Source organism: Tachysurus vachellii, chromosome 2 (assembly GCF_030014155.1).
Source record: "Tachysurus vachellii isolate PV-2020 chromosome 2, HZAU_Pvac_v1, whole genome shotgun sequence".
Taxonomy (NCBI): Eukaryota; Metazoa; Chordata; class Actinopteri; order Siluriformes; family Bagridae; genus Tachysurus; species Tachysurus vachellii.
In genome coordinates this window covers 12,108,395-12,136,314 of record NC_083461.1, presented here as the reverse complement: position 1 = coordinate 12,136,314, position 27,920 = coordinate 12,108,395, and the positions used below count along the sequence as shown (strand labels likewise).

General features: G+C 37.4%; 1 protein-coding gene across 13 annotated transcripts in view; it reads left to right on the top strand.

The window, feature by feature from the left end:
* Positions 1-27,920, top strand: part of LOC132863955 (supervillin-like) — a 66,466-nt gene that overhangs the window by 5,132 nt on the left and 33,414 nt on the right. For 6 of the 13 annotated variants that reach the window (XM_060897105.1, XM_060897132.1, XM_060897123.1 and 3 more), the window contains exons 1-6: positions 16,997-17,102; positions 22,125-22,185; positions 23,811-23,902; positions 25,403-25,469; positions 25,639-25,784; positions 26,658-27,333. In XM_060897105.1, coding sequence (XP_060753088.1) covers positions 17,048-17,102; positions 22,125-22,185; positions 23,811-23,902; positions 25,403-25,469; positions 25,639-25,784; positions 26,658-27,333 — 1,097 coding nt within the window. In that variant the 5' untranslated portion in view covers positions 16,997-17,047. Of the gene's footprint in view, positions 1-16,995; positions 17,103-22,124; positions 22,186-23,810; positions 23,903-25,402; positions 25,470-25,638; positions 25,785-26,657; positions 27,334-27,920 lie in introns of those variants that run through there. The other 7 variants (XM_060897080.1, XM_060897089.1, XM_060897067.1 and 4 more) reach the window with 5 other exon arrangements.

The following is a 27,920-nucleotide window of genomic DNA, read 5'->3' as shown; positions in this document are numbered from 1 at the left end:
CAATAAATTTTATTTATTTATTTTGTTTTATTTATTCCCCCAGTCCTGAATTTATATAGCTTTCTGTCCATTTGTCACTTTCCAGGTTTTAACATTTAAAGCTGTTATTGTATGAAACTTATCTGTATGTTTGGCCACTGCAAAAATATTTAGACGCCTGGTTCAGGAGCTTGTGTCAAATATTAATGAAGAGACTTTCTGATGTGCACATTAAACAGCCTTCATTCACACTGAATTGCTAAAAAATGCAGAAAATGTAAAACAGTCTACATTCACAGTAATAAAGTTGTGTGTCAATGAGTGTAGCTGCTTCTGGCTATTTCTCGTGATTGTTTATGGCAACCTATATTAGCTGAGCTGTTTTAGGACCTAGCTTATTATTTAGCTAATTAGAATGATAGTTAGTGGATGGTCATGTAAGGAAGCAAAGGTGAATCCTCGGCACAGTGGGCCAATCATGTTAATATTAAAATGTACAATAAAAATGTTTTTGCTCCTGAATTGTTCACACATGGCTCCACCCTATAGAAATGAACTTTGTTAGCTGCCCCTCATATATACATATAACCAAGCTTTACGTAACACACATCTGAAGTTTAAGGCGGATTTTTTCCACATTGTAAGTGTAAGACATTCACCTCGTGTGTCTATGTAGACACACTGAACAAACATAAGGTGCACAGATGTGCTGATCACTAATGAGACACTCTGGCTTCACATCATGGATTACTAAACCTGGAAAAAGTGCTTGTGTGCCGGTTTTAGGGAGTACTGAGCTTGCTTTTGTTTTTCTTTACTTGATAGCGTGTTATAAATGGGTCACTGCAGAAAGGAAAGTCTACTCCCTTGCAACATGAAAAATCAATTGATTCATTGCCATGTTGAAAGAAAATAGAAGATATTCCGCACCCTTGTTTTTGGAATTTTTCACAGTTCTAGTGAGAAAAAACTGTTAGTCAGTGTTACTAAAAGATGGTCATTTTGTGCCACATTTATTGCATGTAAAATGTTTTAAGCCAAACAACTTAATCAACCTTTTAACCAAATTTCTTTAACTCTGATTTTCTTCAAATAGGCTTCTAAGTGTGTTTCTGTCAATGCTGTCACTGTCAATTTCTGTCAATGCTGTCATTACATCTGAAATTCACAGTTCAACATAATAGGCAAAGCTTACTGAGATCTTAAAATGACAAAAGAGCAGAAGGGCACCTCCTAAGGGCAGGGTGTGTAATTCAGCGAGTCTGTTATACCGGCATAAAAAGAAAATATTCCTCCTTTTAATGTGGCTAAGAGACTGAGGGGAATAATGGCAGGCAAAATTTGACTTAAGAAAAACAGAGATCGAGATCGACTTACTGTATGTATGCAGACAACATGCAGCTCTAGATTTCTACAAATGTTCCATGATTTTGCTGCTGTAACTGACAGGTGGCCAGAAATCTGATGTTGTGTTGAAAGTGTTTTTTCTGCCTTTTCAAACAGTTTAGCTCAATGCTCTTAAACATTGTCTACATTTGTCTACATAGACTAGAATGTTCTCACTGACTATCCACCCAAACATGACACTTCATAATCCTTACAGAATATGTATGTGTACAGATCATTGATGTTTCTTTATATGTGATGACGTGGGTAGGTGCTTCTTTCTGTCCTGCATAACTGAGTGTACACTGATCTCATACTGTAGGTAGAGTCAGAGATGTGGCCGGGTTTTGATATTAAAGCCAATCTGTTTCCAGTACAACAGCACTGAAGTTTGGGATAGTGCTATGGCAACAGGGATGTCCCAGAGAGAGAGGGCTTGGGCTTCAGCTGAGTTATTCAGTTTGCGGTGCAGAACATGATTTTTCAATTAAGCCTTCTTTATTTTTCCTCTGTCAGAGTGAAAAACAGCCACATCTGGGGCACAACCAAACTGCCGCCCAGGGCAAAGTGCATGCGTGCACGGAGATGTACACACAGCATACATACACTTTCTTTACTGTGTATTCTATAAATGTGTGTATGCATAACTACATAAACAGAGGATGAGGTCACAGCTGCGTTGGTGTTCTAGTGAGAGATTTATGGTTTAGGAGTGTCTTTATTTGTAGCATATTTTACTAAATGAGCCCCTATAATGAAGACCTGGATTTTCCTGACTTTAATAAATTTAAATATGATGCTATGCTTGTGTAGAGACTGTTCAAGTGATGCATCCTGGAATAGCATCGGGCTTTCAATATATTTTTCTCCTCATCAGTCTTTAAGGTCCGACGATGAAAGCTGCATTGCAACTACGTAAACCAAGCTGCCCTGGAGTCTTCCATCACTGTATTGTCACTATTCATATGAACATATTTGCATATGATTGCCTGTATTTTCATTTGACTGCCTATTCAGCCTATCACAGCTTGACTTGCTAGCTTATTAAACACTGAGCTGACACTACTGTTGCTCCTGAGCAGTGAACGTTGCTCTGCTTAGCCTGCCAAAGGATCCATACATTAGGAATGATGGCCAACAGGCAATCTGGAAGGGATTTTTACCTTTTATACAGTAGCACATCACATGTTTGTGCACTTCTAGCATGCTGCTAATTTTCACATTTCTTATCCATTCCATCAGTAATAGTATACATTCACCGTCCACTTTATTAGGAACATATGTGCATCTAATCAGCCAATCATCTGGCAGCAGTACAATGCAAAAGAAACGTAGGCACACAGGTGTTCCTTATAAAGTGGACACAGTGTGTGTTTCCATTTGCTTGTTCTGTCTAAGGTTTAACCACTTTATTGGCTTTGTCTTTAAGTGCATAATTAGTATTTAGAACATTTTATTTGTCTTGAGTATATTCATACTTTTAATGTATTAAAGTTCTGCTAGCAATTATTTTTATTTGTTCAGCAGGGATTCCATCTCTTTTTAGAGAATGAGTAATAAAGCATCTTGGTAAGTACAGGTGTCCGTTGCAGTCAGTTAAAGTGTGCTGCAGTAAAGTGTGTGATTTTTAAAGGTGTGTTCACATCGGTTAAAGATGTGATGACGTTCCAATACAAAATGAGTCGCCTTGTACAGCTACAAAGAATGTGTAGAGGCATTTTTTGCTTACTTTGTGTACCAAGCTAAAACCTGTTTCTCTCTCTCTCTCTCTTTATTTTTTGAACATGACTACAGTCTTCCTGAAAGCACTTGTATTTTTATAGCTTCATCCATTTCTGCTTGTTATACTAAGCGGGTAAATATTTGCTAATTAAATGTTTGTATGTAAGACCACTGTGGTGTTATGTTGCATAATATGGTTTTTAACAGTTTGAATAATTTTTGTCACATTCTTTTTTGTTCTGCTAAGTCATACTAAATGATTCTTCCTTTCTGAAAACACAAGCATCATGCATATCTATAATGAGGTCTCTTTTAGATTATTTAAATGTATGATTGTGCATGTAATTTCTTTCTGTCTATACCCACAGTCTTGTATTACGGTTTAGGAAAGTGGAAAAAACTGCTCAAATTGTGTTAGTAAGGCTTTTGGCCAGCTTGATCTGCCAGAACAGCTACAGGGCACACCCTGGTACTTAATCTACATAACTTTAAAAGTGCACATAAAACGTGGTCTAAAATATCTGTCTATATAAAAGTCGTTGACTGAGTTGCGATCTGGTGATTGTGAGGATTTTTTTTCATCCTTGTCAAACCATCAAAGTAACTTTGTATTGATTCGCAGTTAGGCTTTCCTCTACTGGGACAAGTGAACCTGAACCAGCAAAATGCACAACAGAACGATTTCCCGCATGTGTGTTCGGTATATTTTCCTGTTTACGATAATTCTGTTGTGTACATGTTTTAAGGAGTAGAGAAGGCCCAACATGATTATCTGGAGATGAGATGATGCTTGGCTTCTCTCATCTGGCTCTCGTTCTTGGTCTGTATGTTATTTATTATGCAGTAATGGGGTTCAGAGCTCCGTCAGTGACCCATGTGGATTATCTGAGGGCAGTTACGATTTTGTGATGTGGCTCATTATGAAACATAAGCTGTAGAAGGTCTTTTGACTTCTCTCAAAGACACAAACAAGGTTACTTTGAATTACTTTACTTGTCAGTTGCTGAACAATAGCTATTTTACATGAAAGCAACAGTCATTACAATGGCCATAATGACTATTATTATATATATATTTTTTTTTAAATAAATATGTTTTTATTTTGCCCTCAAAGGAAACTTAGCATTGCTGCCTGCATGCTGACTTTGCTAGATATCTATACAGGAACTATTGACACATTCAGTATATATTTGTCATAAGGATCTTAATCAATAGTTCACATTATATCAAGATTTAGCAGATTATTTTTTGGAAAGACTTACATAAATTGTTTAATTTTTTTTCCAGTACCAGCCAGTGCTTGGTCTCAGTGTAGTCTCTACAGTTGTTCAGTTCATATGAGCACATCAGCACCCTCTGTGTCCTTAAAAAGCTCACAGCTTAGCTTTTTTGTATTATTTTTTATTAATTAATTTATTTGTTTAAAAATTGTGCTTACAGGAATAAAGCAAATGAACCTAGAAATCTAGATTTAAGTACTGATCATCACGCACAAGCACCTAGCAAAGACACAGTCGTGTAACCTCACTACTTCCGTTCTGCACGAATGTCTGTATAACTCAGTAATCTTCAGTGTGATGTTTGTGACTGTGTTAGAGCTGTAGCATGACTGACTGTCACAGTAAACCTACTGTACGGGTATTACACATAACTCCTATTCTCACATTGTATAAAACAAAATATTCCAAGCATGTATAAAACAAAATGCGTGTAGTTGTCCTAATTACACACCCACCTCCAGCAGCATTATGCAGGCATATTCGGCTGAATACAAGCTTCAGTGTGACTTCAGAAGAATGAAGCAGCAGTGAATAAAGAACACGTGACGTAAATGTACGAGGGAGATGATTGAGACATGGCAAGTGGACAAAAGAACCTCTTTCAGCTCTTGTGTGTTGTTTAGTGGTACAGTAAAATGAGCAAAACAAGCCTGTATTCATCTTTTGTGGATATGAAAACAGAAGATTATTCTATTTGTGTGAAAATATATTATCTGTGCTCATTTTTTGGAATACACTTTTATTTTCTCGTTTTTGTTCTCTCACTCCTCTCATATTAAAGTGGATACACATTAATCTGCTTTATCTTCCTTGGCTTCAGAACAGTTAAGATACAAATGTTAATATTTTTCATGTAGGTTGTGAATGTAAATAAAATCTGTCTTGTTACACAAACACAGATATTTGAGGTGTGCGTGTGTGCGTGCGTGCGTGTGTGCGTGTATGAATTATTGCAAGAGTGAGCACTAGATGGAGCTATTATAGTGTATAAAAAGGTTGATGTAGATGTAAATCTCTTGCTTTCAGAATCCTGTTTTAATTGAAAATGATCTTCAGTAGTATCTTACTGATTATGGTCTCATAATAATGCCCAGAAAGTCTGAATCCTTAGCTTAACTGAATCCTTTATAGTTTTATAAATGTTAACAGTATTTTAAATACTGAACAATCAAAATTGTTCCTCATAGTAATGATTACCAATCTACTACATTACTACTACAGTACATACATACATACATACATACATAGATACATACATTTTTTTTTTTTTCCAGTTATGTCAGTTATCAGTTATTTATTATTATTATTATTTTTTTTTTTACTGGGTTTTTCTAGTAGTGACGTTTCTATTTATATGGCTCATAAAAGCCCTTGTGGTTTTTAAGTGTTTACTGTTGCAGCCTCATAGCTCCAGGATCCCTGCCTTGGGATACTGTCTGTATGGTGTTTCACATTTTCTCCTCATGTCCAGATGGGCATCCTCAAGGTTCTCCAGTTTCCTTCCATCTCCAAATATATGGTGGTAGGTAGATTACCAATGCTAAATTGCCCCTAGTTGTGAATTAATGTTAATGTGTAATCACCTAGTGCCCTGAGCTGTGTTAGTGATTACTGAAGACAAATAAATGAAACTATAGAACCATTTAAAAATAAAACGTGTCTTTTTCAGTCAACTTCTTGTATTCCTTCCTGTATATTAAAGCCATTGTTTCAATTTTATTTTACTAACTAAGATTCTGACCATCCACGTACACACGGTCATTTGTATGACCCTGGCCTACATTCATCTGATCTCATGTTCCAGCTTGCACTTCACTACCTCACCTTAAATTGCCTGCCTTTAGTTGTTGGCACAGTCCGGCATGGTGAAGCAGCGGTGGGAAAGCACCGTGTTGCTATATTTGTGTGCTTTTGATTCCTCCCTGAAGCACGTTGAGCTAGCTGCCTCTCGATTTTCTTTGGGGTGGGAGGAGGGGGGGAGGGGGGTCATAAATGTCCTGTCTACAATATGTGGCCCCTTGCTCTCCCGTCGCTTGGTCTTTGACTGACATTCTGTACAGTTGATCACTCATGAAGAACTGTTCTTTCTGTTTTTTCTATATTGAAACATGTTAATTGCTCCCTGATGAAGGCTCCTCTGTAATTAACAGCACAGCAGAACAGGGACATACTGTAAGTTCTTTCTTACTTGAAATCTAAATCTATCTATCTAAATTTCAGAGAATTGACATTGTGTATTTTAAGGTATTTTCATAATTTGTTATTGTGTTTGTGTGTGGGGAAAGAGTTTAGGTATTGACTAAGAATACTGATGTTGTGGGTGTAAATAAACCAAATAGTCTATTACATCAGAGTGATGCAGCATCAAAAGTGACTCTGTGAGTCAGTGTATGTTTACTAATTCAGCTGAATATGGCGCATGAAGTTTTACCTTCATAATGTGTACATATACGAGTGGCCGGTGCTGTGGATATTCTTTGTGGTGTTGTTTGGTGTGGCAGATTATCTAGACCACCAGCCTCTACAGCTGTCCAGTGAGCCCCACCTGCTTGTTCCTCTTTAGAATATAGGAGCTAAAATAGAACACACACTTCTACACACACTCCCACCCACTCCACATGCCAGGCTTTGTCCCTGCAAGTATACACAAACAATTGTGAGCTTAGAAAATTCTCTCTTTTAGCTGCTCAGGGTAAACGACCACCAGCCTGTGTACGTTCACACATAGCAACTTGGCAACAACAAAGTTATCAGAGACCATTGATTTTCACTGAGAGCGGTGACCATTGATTACTAGATGTGGGCGACTACCAATAGGAGTGAAGACAACAGATTTCATGTGATTCATGGCAAAGAGCACACAATGCATTTTCTTCAACTCTGAAATCATACATAATTTTAGTGACAAAAAAACGAATTTGTCGTCAAAAAACGAAAGGCTATTTGCTTTACTCTCTGATAAATGTTATTACTTTGACAACCAGTAGTAGGAATACTGACTGGTGACTCCATAGTAGAGCAACTGGTGATTTTATTGCTGCATGACAGAACGTAGCTTAAGCGTTATCTGTACTTACCTCTGAGTCATGTTACAAGCATTTCTTTCATCTACACTATAACACCGAATGCCCTTTTTAAAGACTGTATTCAAAAATACACTTTAAGAAAATAAACATTTTTATGTCAGCGGAATACTAAGTTCATCAAATTTGGCAAAAGTCTCCAAGCCACACTAAACTGTAAATCCAGTAATTGTTCATTACTTTAAGAAGTAGCTCAACTTTATTGGTCTGGTTTCTCTAGCTTGTCACATTCCATATGACCTCAGCACTAAAAGGAACAAATATGCTAGAAATTATGTCGAGGTCATGGGTCGGACACTCTGTGCACATGCTGTTTTTGTTGTTTACACATTCAATGTGGACTTGATTAAGCAATGTTATGATATGGGAAATGTTAAAGCATTGTGTTTTGATTCACTCATGTTGGTCTCGATTGGGTCAGAGTGTGTTCGAGGTCCATGAAATGTATCTGTCTAATTCTTCCTTGTTTTATTTTTTTTTTTGTCAGTTTTCATATAATTCATTCAGACTTTAATTCAGTTTGTTTAAAAATTTCACTAACATTTCAATTGACATAAATTAGAGTAATATATAATAAATATGTGTAATATAGAGGATGATGCTGATAAAACAATCCCTTCCTGTGTTTTCAACAACCTTATATACAATAAAGATGTCATTGATGGCAGAGATTTCTCTTATGATCTTTTATGAGCTCACCTAAAGCACTACACACAATTTTATTTAGAATGCATCATTGACAACATGCTGTTGTCCTCCTAATCCTTGTCATTCTCTCATATACCCCTTTTAGAGATTTAATCCTGTTTTACTCTTTCACTAGTATACTGTTTACTGGCACTTTTGTCATTGTCTTTTTTTGATCCCATTTGTATAGTTTCACCTTTAGGAAAACTGACTATTTGTTTAAAAGGAAATTTCCCCATCCTATACGCTATATTCAACATATACACCAGTTATACACCAGCCTATTCTAGTTGCATGGTCATTGGGTCACCGATGCTTTTTCTGGCTCTGATTAATACACAAACACACACAAATGCATGCCTCATGTAGCCCTGTGGGTGCACTTACATCAGTGACCAAAACAAGCTTCGAGCTAGGGAAAAGAATGGACTGTTGAGCGAGGCAGCCACTCAGGAAACATCTCTCCTTATTGGGGCAATAGGTAGAGGTGTGTTGATGTGTGATCATTTTGGAAATGTGAAAAGCATTTCCTTGACCTTGCACTGTTTGTTGCATTTTGCCCACTGAAGGTCAATGAAGTTCTGAATGGACTTGCACCAGTTACTGTATATTTATTAGACTCAAGTTGCTCTCTCAGTGCTGACTGGAAAGCAAGTGACAAAAAAGTTTCCAACCAGGGTTCTTTTAAAGAACTAAAGAGTAATGAGATCTACATGGTTATTCTGCCAGCTGGACTGCTCTGCATCAAATATAAAACCAAATATAGCAATCACTTGCTAACGAAGCACAGGTATTGCATACTGGGTTGATCATCCTGTAAAGCTTGCCAGTAGTCAGGGTGGAAAACTACTAGTAGTTCCTGGCTTAATTAAAGCTGTAACCACCACAGGAACCACAGTCAGCTGGGTTCCTTGTGTCTAGCTCATTTATTATACAAATCTATCAAGTCTTCACATTTTCACAGTATGATGACCTACTCTAAAAAAATCGTTAAGCCTGTGCTAAAATAAAATGGATGAATGTATTACAAAATGTATTACAAAATCTCCTAAATGTTCTTTGAAAGATATTTTCCAGAATGAGCTTTCCAATAAATTTCTTACACTGTCAATATACATGATATAGTACATGATATTGTCTAAAAAAACTAAATAGCATTTTTGTGTGCTGCACTAAAAACAGTTCAGTAACAGCCAGCAACATGCCATTATTTATGGTAGATTTGATTGCACAATCAAAGGTTTTTAGTGCAGTCTTTGTTCTTTGCTTGGAAAAAATGAGGGCAATGATGTGGGTACTTTAAAAAATTTTGGGAAAGTGGCTCCTGGAAAAAAAAATGGATGTGAGTTATTGGGACAAGTAATTTGATAAGGTAATAAAAAGATGACCAGGTGGACAGTATGATGGGGAAAAATACATTTTAATCAGTGATGAAATAACCGTCTAATCCTACTGTACATCATGACTCACATTTACGGCATTTGTAAGTCAACCCCCTTATACATCCTTTATCTCATTTTATACAACTGAGCATAAACCTTGCTCAGACGCCCAGTGTTGGCCCAACCTTCCAATCAGTAGTCTAACATTTTAACCACTAGGCTACCACATCCCACATGCCTCATCCTAACATGAAATTGTGACACAGTACCCAGTCATCAGTTTGTTGTAGTTGCTGACTGCAAAACTTTAATCCTCAACTGTTACATTCTAGCACATTTTGGAGATTTTCTTGAACTCCTACCTTCTAGACTTGGTAATAAACTGCTGATTTGACTCGGGAGTGTTTGAACAGGAAAACCAACACGCTGTTGTCAAGCAACCCTAATTTAGTGTTTAGTCAAATTACCCTTTCATGTGTAGTCTCACAGTGCTGCCCATTCCAACTGTACAGTCTTCCAGTGTAACTTCAGCCCCCTGCCTTACCCTTTGCACTCACTTTGATGTGAGAAAGATCAGATGAACCACCCTGTGATATGAAGCTAAGATCCGAGTCCAGATTTCCACAAGCTCTGGTAAGAATATCTCCCTTGTCAGCTCTCATCCTGGATGTTGGAATGTCTCGCTGTTTGCTGATGGGCCAGCGCTCTGTTGGAGACCCCACAGCTCCATCCTGTCCCTCTGCATAACAATTATACATACACAGTGAGCACAGTTCATCTAAAATTTTCTCAGTAAGTAAATTGTTCAGCACATTTCAACCTAAAGACACAGCCTGGTCACACCATTTTTTTCTTTCTTTATCTTTCATCTCTTCTACAATGTCCAGAGAGCGTAGGACTTGTTCTACTTAAAATTAACACACAAATATAATCGAACATAACGGGTTGATTTGTGTTCATGGTGTCTAGTTCGGAGCAAGTTCTAGTAAAATCATTTCCCACTTCAGTACATTCAATATAGGGAATATTGAGAAGAGCATGAAAGCCATAGCCTTGAGTGGCTATTGGTAGTGCTCTACTGTAGTGAAATTCAAACGTTCATTCAAAATCTTTGGACTGAAATTACAGTACAGAGAACATTAGCAAGTAACAAGGTAGAAGGAGGGCAATGAAGTGCAGTGTTGAAATCAAGCTAGCTGGCATACAATAGCAAATAGTCTTGCCAACATTCTAGCCAGCAGACAATAGTGAGCAACAAGCTGAACAATAGATATTACCAAGTAGCAATAGCAACAAGCTGGCCAGCATACAGAAATGAGTTGAATTAGCAAAAATCCAATATATGCCTGTTGTAGATTACACAATACTGTACTTAAGCATTAACATAAAACCATTATAAAGTCACGCATGTGTAAAGAAGAGGCACTTTATGGTGCATGGCCATGTTGATTCGACTTCACTCCATAAATAGGGAAGGAACTGGTACAGTAGTTGAAAGGACTATCCAAAGTTTTGTTGTTGTATTTGTTGTAATGGCTTCAAACACATTATTTAAAATGCGTAACTGCTCTGTTATATTTTACACTGTTTTGGGGTAACTTAGGTAGGATCTATCTCAAGTGAATCCCTGAAGTTTTTTTTATCATTAAGATCATAAGGACACAAATAATTTGCACAATAGCATCAAAGGTTAATTTTGGATGATTTTTTATTGATTATACAGTTTTGTTTCCATAGCACCATTTTTGCAGTATTTAAACAGTAGCATGTACAGCTGTTTGGGGAAGATTTCACATAAGACCTATTGTTACTTGACATAAATAGGCTCAACAGCTTCAATCTTTACTGGATCGTAGGTCTAAAATGCTACATTAGAGGCTAACAATGTAATGACCAGACTCATTCAGCTTACCTGCATGCTGGTGCTGAACAAAATCTTGGCTTGCTGTGGCACATTTAATTGAATGGGGATACTGTTGGAAGTCATCACTAAAAGTATGAAAATGAAAACAAAGACTTGAAATCCATCATATCTTTTATGTGACAAATGTTGGCTAGTTTCCTAGTTGATCACTACCTGGCTAGCTGTGTGCTAATGCTACTTACAGATTTGCATCAGCCGTGAGTGATTGTAAGTATATAAACAATATTCATCGTGATGTCTAGCTCCTGCACATACTCACAGATATTAGGTCCTCTAGTGTTACTATCCAGGTCTCTTGTAAGTATCTTACCATGAAAACAATTATAAAAGCTTGGTATTTGCATTATAATGTTCCATTTCTAATAATTTTGGTTTACCAGCTTGCATCAAACAAATGCTGTAATCAGTCACAACAGCCAACCTCTTTTGGATAGACTACTGAGGAAGTGTCCTGATAGAATCTGGTACTGATTTCAAGTTACATGATTACAATACTGATTACATCTTTAATCATTTAGATTGCTTAAGGAGTGCAATGTCATCTGATTACTTTTGAAATACTTTTGATCTATTTTTTAATCATACTTCAGTTTAGAATAATCTTGTAGTATTTTATGTAGTTTTTTTATGCGAGCATTATTCACATAAGCTTGTCTTAAATGTGCTTCTTTAGCAAAGTCAACACGGCAGTGAACGCAAACATTTCATAAGATTCGATTTTTCACAGAGATCATTAGTTTGTTTCTCTATGTGGAGCCAGACTGAGATCTGAGTAAACCACAACTCCAAAGTGGCATGTTTTGGTTTGTACTGGAGTAATAAGATGCACGTTTTGGCAAGATAGACTTAAGATAGACATTTAATATCATAGTATAATGTTATCTGTGTAACTGTCAAGAAGATAGTGAACAAGTGACAGCATAACAAAAGTATTTCCATTACAGAATGCACATCTTTACAAAATCATGAAATCAAATGAAATTTCTGCATTTGAAATTCGACTGCATTCGTCGTGGTCAACTTCATGTGGATGTAATTCTGAAAGCTACAAACAAACACATTGTTAGGAAATGCATCTTTATTTGGTTCAATCTCAATGATCTCCAACCACCCTTCCAACATCAGATACTGCCTTAATAAAGTCATAAACTGTAGATCTATGCAAGGACAAAAGAGTCATTGATTAATTGATTTAATGCTTAGTTTCACGTGCCTCATTCAATGTAATTAGCCTGATAAATTACCCTGTATTGCAACATATAAAACTTTCATGAAGGTGTTCTGTAGGCGTCGTACACTAGCATCGTTTAACCTCAATAACCTTTAACACTTATGTTTGAATAAATTTCCTATGTAATGCAAGTCAATAGGAAATGCAATTTAGTAACACAGGCATATAAATAAAGATTTTACCTTGTTCTTTAAAAGTTACCTTGCAAGTGAGAATACAGCAGGCATTCCAAGAAAACTCACATTACTGTAATGCGCCATCACATGACTTGCAGGCCTGATTGAATTTTGGGAATATCAGGAGTCTAGTAAGTCATTTATTTGTCATGAAAGCAGTACAATTAAGTGTGCTATACTCAGCATATTCACATACAATGATTTAGTGCCTCTGCTTCAGTTGTATTCAAATAGCATAGTAGTAGATGTTAGCTATGTGAAAATACTTTGCTAAGTGAAATTTTGATATGTTGCTATGCAACACATGATTTTTTCCGTATGCGGATATTTGTTGTGTAGAAGCTGCATCAGTTAAGCTGCCTGTAAATGGTTTTCCAGTGGGTTAAAACATGACATGACAGACACTGCATGCATATAATTTGACTTGAGCTGCATTTGTTGCTTTCTTATATTTTTGTATTTATTTCAAATTACTCCATTTTCTTCTTTGTATAAGTATAAAATATATAAATATCTTTCAATCTAACAGTCTAATGATTAAAATCCTAAGTAATAAACTTGGGCTCCCTGATGTCTAAAAAGGTAAATAAGTAATCCAGAAGAAAATACCTGATGATGCATATATTTTAAATATTGTCATCAGGTTTTGTAATCCAGGTTACATGTAATCAGTCACCTTTGGCTTAACTGGTGCTTGTATCCTTCTTAAGCTGTGTGCTTGAGTTTACTGTCTCAATTTCAATTGGATCTCGTTTACAGATTTACTCCCCTGTGGAGTATCACATAAGCATCATGAGGCCAAGCTGAAAATCTGTACCCTTGTGTGCACCCATGGGCACTCGTGCATGTGCCATCAACCTTTAACAATGCATTTTACATAATGGAATGAGGTCATGCGTATGCAATGCATCTCTTGAGGCACATGCTCGAACAGGACTGTCTTATAGAGTTTATTATGTCTAATGAGAAGTGTAGACATCCTCACCGCAGAGGAATAAACCACTAAGTAGGCTCCAATTGTACCCTGACATCATATAGTCAGTGGTGGGTTTTAGTCACGACCTTATAGCATCTCAAGTGCTGATTATTTGGAGCATTAGCTCACGCTGTGGAATGTCTTTGATCTCGTCAGATTGTGTTCTATAATAGTTCTTGAAAGGGGGGTTAAGATCTCTTACACTACCTTCACATCCTGCTGTATTGCAGGGTTTCAGCTAGAAGGGAAGTACTCATGTAGATTTGAGTGACAATATTCGTTTGTGCTAAGCTTCACTTCTCCGCTCTCCTGAGATCTCGCCCAGTTTCTGCAGGAGCCATGTCTGTATGAGAGCGTGTTTGAATGATAAGTGTTGCAGTGGAAACATTGCAGGCAGGATAATGTGCCAGAAATAGTCTAGGCTAAATGCCATTCTGCATGTGCTCCAGTGCCTGACCTCTCATCAGCGCTCTTGTAACCCTTTATCCATATCACACTCTCTACCCACTTTTCTCTTGCAGGTCCACTTCTTTCTTTGATCCTTTTATACATTGCAGCTGGGTCTCATTTTACCTCCCCTCCCTCTGTCTATGTTTATTATTCATTTATCTTTTAACCACGGTTCTGTTTTATATCATATTTTGTCTATGCTTTCCTTTACTGACACTTTTTTCAAATGGCAAGCATTCCTGCTGGCTATGTCGGAGCCATCCGATGAACTTGACAAGCTCGTCATCTGTACTAGGGATAGATAATGATAATGTGCTCTAAAATTGCAATTTATTTAAATACAAAAACAGATTTTAAAGAACGCTTTCCAAAAAGGTTTTTAGGGCATCTTTGTTTAGACTAGAGCTGTGCATCTGGATTGGGATTCTGCAGAAGACACCTGCAGGCACAAGTCAGATGTAAAGCATGATGATTAAAGACCATGTTTATTAACTTCATCATGCGACTGCCTTATTTTGGATAGTTTCAATATTTCTGGTGGTTGGACCACCTAATATTTATTTATTTATTTTTCTTTGTACCTCGCCAGCCGGAACAAACCAAAAAAATAACTCTCAAAGAGCAGGATTACAAAACCCAGTTCTGAACATAGTTAAGTACAATTCTAATTGAGATCATGTCAGTATGCATAGACAAAGTAAGCATTTACAGACCATATTGACACTGCTGACATTTCAACCTCCGCTGTGGTAAAGCACTTTGGTGCAGGTACAATCAATAATCTGAACACAGATCTATCGGTACCTTGGTTGAGTTCCTGTGTCTGTATCCATGTAGCAGGACCTGTCATTATAGCTTGTTTGGAGGATGTGAGTTCCCTGAGTTTTCTCTGTGAGGAACACTACTTCGTTTCAAAGCTTTTCCAATGTTGCTCTTGTTCTTAAAGACATAATCTTGTATATAGAACACAGCTATTACTGTTTTATGTAATACATTATATACCAAAAGTATTTGGACACCTGACCATCACACCTACTGTTTATTTAACCCAAACTGTTGCCACAAAGTTGGAAGCACACAATTGTACAGGCTGTCGCTGTATGCTGCCAAGCACAGTAAGGGAACGAGCCTTGAAATTTATACCTTGAAGTTTTGTGACACTATATATTCAAAAATTCAATCAATATATTCAATTGATTGGTCTCCACTGATCCATAGTCTTCTCCATAGAAACCTCAACCCCTCAACCCCAATGAACACCTTTTAGGATGTATTGTGACCTCACTAAATTGTAACCTCACTAAATTGTGACCTCACTAATATGCTCTTGTGGCTGAATGATCAAATCACTACAATCGCTTTCCAAAATATAGCATAGTCTCCTCCTGAAGACTAGAGCGTATTATAACAGCAAATAGGTGACAAACTCTGGAACGACAAGAACTTAAATGCGCTTCATTCTTTTGGCCATATAGTGAATAATCACCATCTATGAAGTAATTAATCCTCCTAATCCTATGAAGAACCTGAAAGAGGAAGAAGCTACTTTAGAATTCCAAAATAGGACATTTTACAGTTTACTTGATTCAAGCGCCAGAAAATTGGAATTTGTTGCTTTATACTTCAGCACCAAATGTGGATAGAAATACCAGACAAACTTGGCCTAGAGCTTGTAGTCTGTAAATCAAAGAATTAAGTAGAAGAAATGCTTTAGGGACTGAGACAGCAGCTCTAATGGGGTAAATGTTTCATCACTATATAATGTGGTGTCAGTGTTCAAACATAAAACGTGTTAAACGTAAGTGTGTATGTGTTTTAAGATGACATACTGTATGGAGCGATACAGTACTGAGCTCATTGTCCTAGTAATTAATTTTGACATGTGGCCTTGTAATATTATGGGGTGTTGCAACAGGAATGCAGTTACTTTTTTTTTTTTTTTTTTTTTTCTTTTTTTTGCAGCAAGCTGCTCTGTTTATAGGTAAAGTGAATGTAGGGCATGAATGAACCCCCCCAGATGGTTCTTGTCATTCTATGATCAGTGTCTCTCTTTCTGCACTAGTGCTGTTCGTGTCATTGCTCAGTGGAATTTCTCATCCCTATGAGGCGATCCATTCCCTTCTCTGTTGCTCACTCTCTTCTTCAGCTGTGGCTGAAACACAAACACACACACACACACACACACCCTTCCCCTTTCAATTCCGTAATCTGATTAGCATTATTTGAGCAGCTTAGCACAGTGCTGCATTAGCTTGTTCGCTGTTCTGCCAGCAGTCAGTAGGCTCTGATCCAGCTCTATGCAGATACTGAGCCAGCTCTAACGGACAAATGCGTTTAAACGAGTGCACTTTCAGAGGAGCTGTTCCACATTGTTCATCCCGCTGCCCTCTCTCTGTTACGCTAATGCTATCACTCTCTGCTTCATATTCAGCCCCTCTTGGTTTCTTCTCACTGTTTTCTCTCTCTCTCTCTCTTTCTCTTTCTCTTTCTGGCTGACTGTCCGAGGACTCCAGCAGGCGAGTCTGCATCACCTTGAAGTCCGCTGCTGCCTCCCCGCAGTCCCCTCCCTGTATTCTCCTCCTTCACTCCGTCTCTTTCTCTCCTCCTCCACCACCACCTCTTTCTTGTCCTCCTTTATTCCCATTTTTGTCCTTTTCTCTCTCTCTCTCTCTCTCTCTCTCTCTCTCTCTCTCTCTCTCTCTCTCTCTCTCTCTCTCTCTCTCTCTCTTTCTGTCCTCATTGCAGCCTACTCTTTATCTTTTTTTCCCAAAATGTATCAGAACGTGTGGATTGCCAACTATCTTAGCCATGTCAAGTGCTGTCAAGGTGAGTGGAGGAGAGCGGTGGTTTGGCGATGGGACTGTCCTGTTACTGTGCATTGTGTGTTACTGTGCGTAGCATTTATTAGGCTGCTGTGGTTTAGAATTATTTATTTTTTTTTATGCTGCAGATGTAGCCTCCAAGGACATGCTGATTAAGTACATGAGACTGAGAGAAAGAGAGAGAGAAAGCAAGAAATGGTGAAGCCCATTGCAAATATCTTGGCGTTTCGATACTTTTTTCCCCATAGGGATTTATTCAGTAGTTGAATTTAAAGCACATTTTTCTGGTATATCTGTGGCAGCGTCTGTTTGACTTTAAAAGCGTCTGCAGAGTTTTCACTGTTCCGTTGCCAAATTGTAGTTTTATGGTTTTGTTTTGGCCGTTGTGAGTATTTGCAGTGGGACATGACTTTTCATTTATCTGCCGTGTCGAGTTGGTCTTCTGGTTGGTTAAACTCTGAGAAATTCAGAACATGTGTTGGAGAGTGTTAATGCTACACCGTCAGTCTCACTCTTAACTATTAAACCTTTGTCAGACTATAATGCACTCATGAACGAATCCATAAAACAGTGCTGGCTTGAAGTGATTAGACTGTCACATGGGTTTATTGTGTCCATATGTTCACCAGCTCAACTGTCCCAGTATGAACTCTCATGCTGGCCTTCGTCATGTATTGCCTTTAAAGTAGTCTTGTATTCTTAGATGTTTCGACACGGATGCTTTTAATTTGACTCATGATGTAAGTGGCTATAGATATTGAAATGACGCAGTTCCCAACGGGTTAATCCTGTGTCCCTAGAAAGCTAATCCAATATTAGCAGCGCCATGTGCGGCAGTAAGACCCAGCTGCCGTGCTAACCCAGTAGTTGGAAGAAAAAAGCACGACTCTAATTCTTTTTCACATTAGGTATTATTTCTATTGTATTGTCCAGTTAAAGCAGCACAAAATGTTGTTGTTTTTTTTTTTCTTCTGATATTGGCTTCAAACATCTTGAACTTTTTGCTTTCACTTAGATAACAAGGAAAAAAAATAAGCCAAACTACAACATGCACAACTCCTCTATACTCTTTTTATTATGTGGTGTTAACCAGGCTGTGACATGTTCTGTCTCACACTTAATGACTCCAGATGCTTGTAGCATGACTTATCACATAAGCCTGCGTGACTTTCACATTCCTTCAGTGTTATCTCTACTTCAGAATAGTATCTATGACTGTCAGTTTCCTAAACCAGGTGTGCAGAGAATATATGAGGTATCTCACAATAAAAGAAATCAGTACAGCAATAATAAAAAAGATTAGTGTCCCATAGATGACATGACCAATACAGTAATTTGACTTTTAATGCTACAAGGCTGTGGTTTGTCTTTTTCAGATATGAGAGGGGGTGTGGCAGTGTGTGTGTTACGTGTGTGTGTGAGGAACTGTAGAATAGCAGGCATGCCATTAATTGTCACACCAGACTGTATTATTAGCTTCTGGGCTGAGAGCCAAGCAGACGATTTGAGATGCTCATAGAAATATTAGCCTTGTTTATGATCTTTTTTTTGTGTTAGTTTTAAAGGAAAATACTGCTGGTTGATACCCACTTAAAACTTCGTATGGATTGTGGTACGTCTTGGAATATATCTTGTGACGCTTTGATGTACCGTGGTTAAAGACTGCATGAGTTTATTTTTGGGGGCAGCATGCGGGTACAGCAGGTCGTTTCGCTACCACACAGCTCCAGGTTTTTCCTGTTTCATCGAGCTCAGTTCGCTGTTGTTGTGAATGTTCTCCCCATATCTCCATGAGGTTCTTTGGTTTTCTCCTAAATCACAGTTACATGTCAGTAGGTGAATCTTTTTATTTTGGTGGACCATGTAAGTATGAGGTTTTATTACCTACAAAGAGAAAGAATTTACTGTGTTCCTTCCTCCTCCTCCTTGCATTCTTACACCCGAACAATTTTTGAGGTAATTTCCCAATACATGCAAAATCAGGGAAATTGTTTATTTCCTTATACCCACTTACCATGGTCTTTGACATTGTTAATGATCCTTTAGCTGTATCGCACAGGTGTAAAGCTGCTCACCGAAATGAAATCAGGAAATCAAATCTTTGATTCGTCAGTGGAATTAAATGCAAGTACTCAGTTTATATCTTAAAGCACAGAGTTTGAATTTGACTTTTAAAATAGAAGAGATCACCAAGAATTTCTGGTGATCATGCAAAAAAAATCCTCTGCACGATCAAAACATTTTTCATAAACACTGTCATCTCTCCCAACTTTGGCTCCCAGTTTGGCAACAGTGACGTGTGTGACGTGCTCAACATGTTTCCTGTTAGAGTTGATTGCATGTGACCTTGCGACAGCTTCCTGATCCAGCCGTGAGAATGACTTCAATACGTCCTTTTTTTTGTCAGTCATTGTTTAAGGTAATCTGAAAAAACGTAAATAATATAAACTAAGGGTGAAATATCTCGGGAACATTTTTTAAATGTTCATTTCCCCTATGCATAGAGCTTTTTGGGACCTCAATGTCTAACTTTACAAAAACATGTGCAAGTGTCTCACTGAGAGAAAAGCTTGTGATTATTTGTGTGGGGTTTTTGTTGGCAGCATCAAACAGTGCAATTTATTCTTCCATTCAGGCCATGTGATTTTAAAGTATATGCAGAACCATGGCATCGATCAGTAATAATATATAATAGATGTATGTAATCTGTTAAAGAAATTACCTAAAACATGTATGATAATTGTAATATTGTCTAAAAAATGGATCTTGCTACTTTCCTCATTTCAGGCTTTATGTATTTCTGATCCAGAAATAGTCTCTACCCCCAGACCAAACAGAGCCTCTTAGCAGTGCCTCTTAGCTCAGCTCATGAACCATATATAAATTAATTACAGTTGATATAAGAACCATAGAGTAATAAAACATATGAAAGCAAGTGTCCAGAGCTCTTGATTCATACTTGCATCTGATCAGAGGGGTAGAAACGTTGTCCATTTCTAGTTAGATTAGCTCTAGATCCCTTTAGAAATATTTTTTTTAAATTTCTCTTGATGCTTTGGTTTTCAAATTTTACTGTGTGTGTGTGTGTGTGTGTGTGTGTGTGTGTGTGTGTATTTGGGGGGCGTGTATCAAACAGAAACGCTTTTAATGTCCACATCATTGAGTCACTTCTTAGACAGCATTATTCACTACAAACACAAACGCCTTTAAGGCTTCTGGCTGCAAGCCTGATGAGGCAGATGTGGATTGCCATCTGTTGTTCTAGTGCTGATCCATATTAGCAGTGTGAAGCAACTGTTACTGTTAGGACTGCACATGATACTTAACTTTGGCAACTAGGAATAAACAATGAGTAGGTAAGAGTTTTCTTTAGACATCTTCAGTTTGCATGTGATTTTTTTTTTCTCTTTGCTCTCTGTGTGTTTTTGTCTGTCTCTTAGCCTCTCCATCTCTCCACACTCTTGCCTGATCAGCTGGCGCTGTGCTTCGGGAGTGGAAAGGAGATTTGTAGGCAGTGAGGAATGTTTTTAGGGGATACTCTTCCCAGCTGTGAAAACACTCAATACAAAAACACTGAGTCCTGAGAGAATCTCCAGAGCTCTTGTTCCCTCTGCCATCTCAAATGATGTTTATAACAAGTGAGGGAGTTGTAACACTGACCCACCTATCAATGTTAAAGCTTCCTTTATATAAAAGGGTAGATTTGGGATAAGGTGTGTGTGTGTGAATTTAAATGGAAAGACAGTGGAGCTCAACTGTCATATGATACTTGCATAGTATTAATCGTTTGCTTGTATAAGAAATGTTATTGTTTCAGGTGTTAGAATGAACTCTGCACATTAAATGAACTCACTAAAAGCAATAAAAGGTGTGTGTTATGGGAGTGAACGGCATCTGGGTCATTTTTCTTGTACTTGTAGAACTGCGAATTCAACATGTAATATATTTCTTTAAAACATAAGTCTTTGGACTGTTGCACAGATTTGTGTTTGGTTCTTTATTACATTTTATTCATTAATTCGTTCATCCGGTCATTTATCTTCAGTACATCTTTTTTCCTGGTCAAGGTTGTGTTGGACCAAGATAATCCAGAATCACAGAGCACCATTCGTGCACATGCACACACTTAAAAGTACCTTTCAATAAATGTTTTTTTAAAAGAACTTTTTTTTTCTCTTAGTGCCATCAAGAACGTTTTTTTAGTCTCTACAATAAACCTTTTGTGCAATGGAAATGTTTCATGGATGTTAATGGGTCTTCACAGAACCCTAAACCTTGACATGGAACCATATTAGAACCTTGATTTTTAAGAGTATACACACACAAAAATGCACACACAGTTATGACTAGGGATTCATTTAAAGTAGCCATGCCACCTACTGGCATTATTTTTGAGCTGTTGACACTGGAGCCATAAGGAACAACACTACACCAATGTATCCCCATACCAGCCCTAACCAAATTTAAATAAAATTAATACTTTTTATTTCTTTCTTCTCATTAGTTTATAGTGCACATAATTACATAGATCAAACATGAAAAGCATTGATGGGGCGGTGTGAATACGGATGACATCTTTCAAATCTTTCATTCATTGATCAAGCAGTCACAGAGAACATCATCCATACTAATCTGTTGTTGCAACCGTATTTTAAGATAATAGAGTTTATTTGAGTATAAAGATATTGAACAGCGATCGATTTTCTGATGTAGCCATTTCCAAAACATGGGTTTTGCTTGAGTAGTTTGTGTAGAAATTATGTACAGATATTTGGTTATTATTCTTTTTTGTTGTGAACATTTGCTGTTTGCTGGAATAAACAGAACCAGTATGTATTTCATGTGTTTATGAGGTGAAAACTGTTTGCAGTATGTCTCAAGAATGCGATCATCGCATTCTCTTCCTGCTTCTGGTTAGTTTTTGGGCTGTATTTAGCTCTTGAATGTGCTTTTAGTTAACATGTAAATTGTAATCCTTTCAGTATTGTTTTCAGATTAAAGAATCCTGTTTTATTCTTGTCAACAGGAATCACAGGGGAGGCCGTCAGCAAAGTTGCCAGACCCAAGCTACAACAAAGGGCTTTTAGGTAAGCGATTTTTGCTTTTACGTTCTTCATTCTTGGGGAAATTAAGTGGTGGAAACACATCTGTAGTAAAGCATCATTTAGCTGCAACCTGCTTTCTTTCACATAACTAGATCGAGCATATAGAAATATTTGCATGAATAAGTCATTAATTTTAGCTTTAAGAGATCTATAGAGATCTTTACATTACTTGGTATCACTGGAATTTGAAAGCGTAGTTCAGAACAATATAAATTATTAACATATTGGTGCTTTAGAAGCAGATCTGGTATTTGCTGCTTTTTGCGAGAAAGCTTTTAGACTGTTTTAGCTCAGTTTATCTCTTATCAGTTCTTATCATTCCTGTCTATAATGCACGATTGCTCTGACCTGCTTATTTTAGTGACGCTAAACCTCTTAGTTAATGTTCTTGTTATTGGGTGAGTGTTTTCTGTTCACTTTCTAAAGAAATTATGTATAAAATGATGTAAAACAAAGATACTAAAGTGTAGTATAAAGTGTGGTAAGCAGTAATAAACTAAACAAAGTGATCTTTAAGACTATTGGCTGGTCAGTATATTAGAAATTTGTTCTAATGGGACTTTTGCATTTGCTTCTTTTTAATGTCTTTTTTTTTTTTTTAATGGTTTTTTGCATGCAAAACCAAGCAGCCTTCACAATGTTTTTGTTCTGTTGCATATTATGTATGATTTACTGGCATACAACCATTTTTCTGTTTCAATACATTTTTTGTTTGGAAAGTAATGGTTGGAAATATAAAAAAACTTTGCACTGTTGCACTAATGCAGAATTCATAAAATAAACATCAACACCATGAAATAGGGTGCTAACAATTTATTCCCAATAATGTATATCTGTATCTCCCAAGCTTCATGGCATCTCAATTATTTCTTTTGTGAAATATGTCACTGCTGTAATTTCTAAGATCAAGATATATTTCAGACTGTGCAATAATACAATTGCTCAGGGCATTATCAGCAAAAATTAGTTGTGTTTTCTTTTTTTTTTTTTTAATAGTTGTGATGTAAGGCTCTGCTAGATGAGAGAAACAATGGCTCACCTTTTATCCTTACTGCTAATCCTGATAAATGCTTTGATCATGTAGAAAACACTGCTCAGCATTACCAAAAGTCCTGTCTAGTGTGTTTCTTTAAAGTAAACGATCTGATTTGTTTGAACATTTGTGTGGTGTGTCTTCACTTTCCCTCTTGTATATTTTTCATATCCACCCAAAAATGTTTTTGTATAATTTTCTGAGCTCATATACAGGGTGCATACTGTGTTCACTGTTTGAAAAGTGTTTGTTTTTGTTCTTTCATTGTGCAATCCTGAACATGTCAGTGACCTTGTTTGCGGCCACTGTGGTGTTTATAGCACAGTACAGTAATATAGTTGGGAAACAACACTATTGTTAGCTGGATATAGAATTCCACAGTGTTCAGTCTCCTCTACCAGGACATGCTTCTGCTAATGTTTCCTCTCTGCGGTAAAACGATGACACTGACTTTTTTTTTTCCTGCACAAATTTTGTGCTGACTTTCACTATTCGCTGGCTTGCGTTTCACTTATCGTGTGACTTTTAGCTTAAACGATTTAACTCTTTAATCTTCTTGTTTCTGTCACTGAAGTTTTCAGACACAGCTATCATCTGAGGATAAAGACGACGTTGCCCAGACCACCAAGACTGTTGATGTCAGTCCTATTGTCTCTCTACCCAAAGGTGATTGCAAAATCTCTGCATAGTTTGACAGGATGAAATGAGCCGTGATTATTTTGTTTTGGTAATCATTATAGCACGATCCATTTGCTTTTCATTGTTGGACCTACACTCTGAGGAAATAAAGCTACCAAACTGTATTTTCTTGTCACTAGGGTTTTACCGACATGTTTTGTAACTTTTAGTATGTATCTTTTACATTAAAATTATGGCATTTGGCAGATGCTCTTATCTAGTTTGGCTTACTGAAGTGCTTTGAAGTCTCTTATCAATAAACACATCCTGATACTGGTTCACTAGGTCACAGACTAAGAATACCATCAGTCTAAAAACTCTTTTGGGGAGGTGCAGGAATCTAGATCCAACTGAGATAGGACACGAAAGTAAAATCCTACCTCACGAGCAGAGAAAATAAAAAAAAATATATTTTTAAAACGTGTGCTTTACTTTGAATGAGCTTTTACATCAGTGGTCCTTTTTAATCTGTACCTCGTATTATTATATAAAGATGTATATTAACAGATTTATCCTTATTGTTCTACCCCAATGACAGTCAATAGCACAGTTTAGTCATTTTTAATGAACAACCTTTGAAGTATAGAATAAAAGTCTTTTTACATTTATCAGTTGAGTGTTTTTGGACAATATTTGATTGGCCATGAGGCAAGAGCAGGGTTGGGGGTTGAGCTCTGTCTATGATGATGGCCTATTTTTGGTTGGCTTGGAGCCACCTGTTGTTCCACACAGGCATATTGTGTGGGAAAGACTAAAGTGTAATTATGGTAGAACAGAATTTGGTTGAATTGTCACAGAAGCATCAGCCATCAGGTAAGAAGTCCTCTTACATGCTTAAATGTGTTGGAGCTTGGTTTACAAATGGGAAAATATACTTTCTGCTAAAATAGGTAAAGATATAATGGGTTAATTGTAACCGTAATCACTGAGATTTAGAGCCTAATCTGATGTATTTAACTTAATCATTTAATTTTCTGGCTGTCAGTTTCTTTATCTAGAGTTGGGAAACCCACAGGACTGTAGCTGATGGTTTAGATGCAATATTGAAACATTGGTTTCAAAATCCAGAAATGTAACATTAACCAAAATGCAGCCAAATAATAAAAAAATGCTTCAAGATTGGACACTTGATTCGCCACAGTTTAACCAAGTGATGCTATTTAAAATCCAATAAGGATTTTTCTGATTTACTTTTAGAATACTCAGAATATGTTTGGTTGAGTGCTTTAGGCTTTTTTTGTAGCTTCATTTCAGCAGCTGTGACTTTGAAAGCCAGGAAAGTCTGAGGTCTTGAATGTTTCTGCTGTATTCAGAATGTTTGTTAGTTTCAGGCTGATTTACTCTGGAGGTAAATTATGTTTCATGGGAAAAGTATTTTTTTTCCTATTAAATATTTCAGCTAGTCACAACTTGAATAAAATGTAATTAAAAACATGTTACTTCTCATTTGCTTAATAATAAATGTAATATTTTAATCTTCCTTTGCAGTCTCAGAGTTAAGGAAACGTTTTGAGCACATCAGTAATAGTCAAAGTGACTGCTGGGACATGAACAGGTGAGAGATTTTAATTAACTGTTGCTTTACCGAGCCAGTGTTTATGGGTAAGGTGCTCATGTTCATAAATTTAGAAGCTTGCAGAAGATTTATATTGTAAGCTTGTCTGTATTTATGTGTCTGTTTCATGCCAGCGGTCTGTTGTATCCATCTGTCCTACTCCTTTTAGGAAAGAACGAATTGCACGGCGGCTGGAAGGAATTGACAGCGACGTTCAGTTCTCGCTTCCAAGTGCTGGTCTGGTGACCAATCGGCTACTGGAGGAAGACACTCCCAGATACACTCGTGCCAATGACTTGTGTGACCCATGTGCCGGTACGTGCAGTATATATGGTACTGAAGATATTAAAGTAGTTACACAAATAATTATTATTGTATAATTGTTGATAATCAGTAGAATTAATATCAGGGTTGCCAGGTCCATGATTTTCTTTTATTTTGAATAATTCTTTTTGAACTGTGCATTAATTGCACAATATCCACATCAGTTTTGTATGTAAAGGGTTACACAATAAAGACTTACTGCTTAACAAATCTCATCTGTTATTATTATTATTTTTTTCCCCCTCTATTTTTTCCTTTCGAGCCTCAAGTTCAGAATTGCTTTTCAGATGCATGGCACATTATCGTCTATTAATACCTGCAAACAAATAGTCATTTTTGTATAAAATGTTCTCATTGCAAGAACTCACATCACAAAGGTACTGCTCATGTATATACTTTTAAAAAATGCTTCTGTCTTTTATGCTGTTCATAAAACATTTTTCTTCATGAAATTGGAAATTGTAAACAACCTGCGTTTGATCAAAATCACTTTGCTTAGCCTGCAGCTTAACATTCGGTTGAAGCGAATGTCAGACCAACCTGTTTAACAGTGTCCTTGTTTTTCTGGACTTGAAAATAGATTTCACACGTTACAACATGCACTGAAATTTTGGAGGTAATTAAAGTGTGAAAATTATTTGGGTTTTACTTTGAAAATATTGGATTATATTATACATTATTTCAGTGTTTTGGTCGATCACTTTGAGTTTTGTGACCATAAGGATAGATTTTCCAGTAGAGCTGGCAACCCTGCTCATTTTTAAAGTGCATGTTTGATTCAAAATTTGTAATAGCTTTTGTTCTCCTCCTGTTGTGTTGTTTAAATGAAGTTAAAACCATACTGTAATTTACTTTATTATTCAGTTCCTGTTCAGCACTTTATCAAAGATGAGTCTGGAATGTCAGACCCTCACAGCTCTGGTAGTGTGACCCCACACCGGAACCAAATGGAGACGCGTATGGCTCAAACTGAGACGACTAATAACCCCGGTTCTGCTGTAACAGTCGAGCTGGAGTCTAAGGCTGATCGCATCGCCCGCTACAAGGCCGAACGCAGACGCCAGCTCTGTGAGCGCTACCGCATCTTACTGGATGAAGAGGCAGACACAGACCATGCCGGTCTTTACTCCAGAATGCGACGGGACCCTGAGGGTTCAGAGCGCCAGTACAGGGGGCAAGTGGAAGGAAAAGATGAGGTGGAGCATAATGCCAACACTGACAACGTTCGGGCAAGTAGAATCCCTGCTTCGGCCAATGTGGAGCCGGAGTACAGCAGGGAGAAGGGTGAGGTTTTCTCTGAGCATGAGAGGAGGATGAATCTGGAAAACCAGAAAAGGGCACTCGATCGAGGAAGAATGCATGGAGAAGGAGAAGCTCCAGACCACTCTGCCCCTTACATAGACACTTCAGGGGAGACCAGAGCCCAAAGGGAACAGGAGGTGACTGACTCACCCAAAGCAAGTCGACCTGCCAAGCAAGTGGCTTCTATTGGGGATTTATTTAGTCACCAGCCGACCCACAACATCCTTCACAAGCATGGGTAAGCACAGCTTATATATATATAGTGTGTGTGTATGTATGTATGTGTGTGTGTGTGTGTGTGTGTATATATATTTTATATGGGTGCTTTAGACCACCTTCAGTGCACAAAACTGATGGAAACTAACTTGCTCTGGTTTTATGATGAATGCAACCAATACAAAACCCCAGTGCTTTTGATCTGCCAATCTTTGCTTGTATAGACACATTGGCATAATTGGGATTAATGATCTTGCCCTCAGTAGCTTGCAGCTCATCATATTGGATCATGCAAATACTGAATTGGAGAGAGCTTTTTGTGTAAAGTAGTGTTTTAGCTCCTCGCCTGGCAGCTGGTGGCCACCATCATGTTTTTTTGCACTGTAGAGACACAATGTTCAGTGCAGTCTATCCACACCTCCAGTTGTTTTTTTTTTTTGCCTTTAAAAAAGTCCACACATTAAGGGAAGTGATGTATCCAATAAACTTTCTTTTAAATCATGAAATGAAATGTATGAATGCTTTGAGTACAACAGTAGCTAACATTCTTAGCAAATTTGATTACTTTCTCATGAACTACTCTGTGTGATCTTGTTCTTGCTCTTGCCT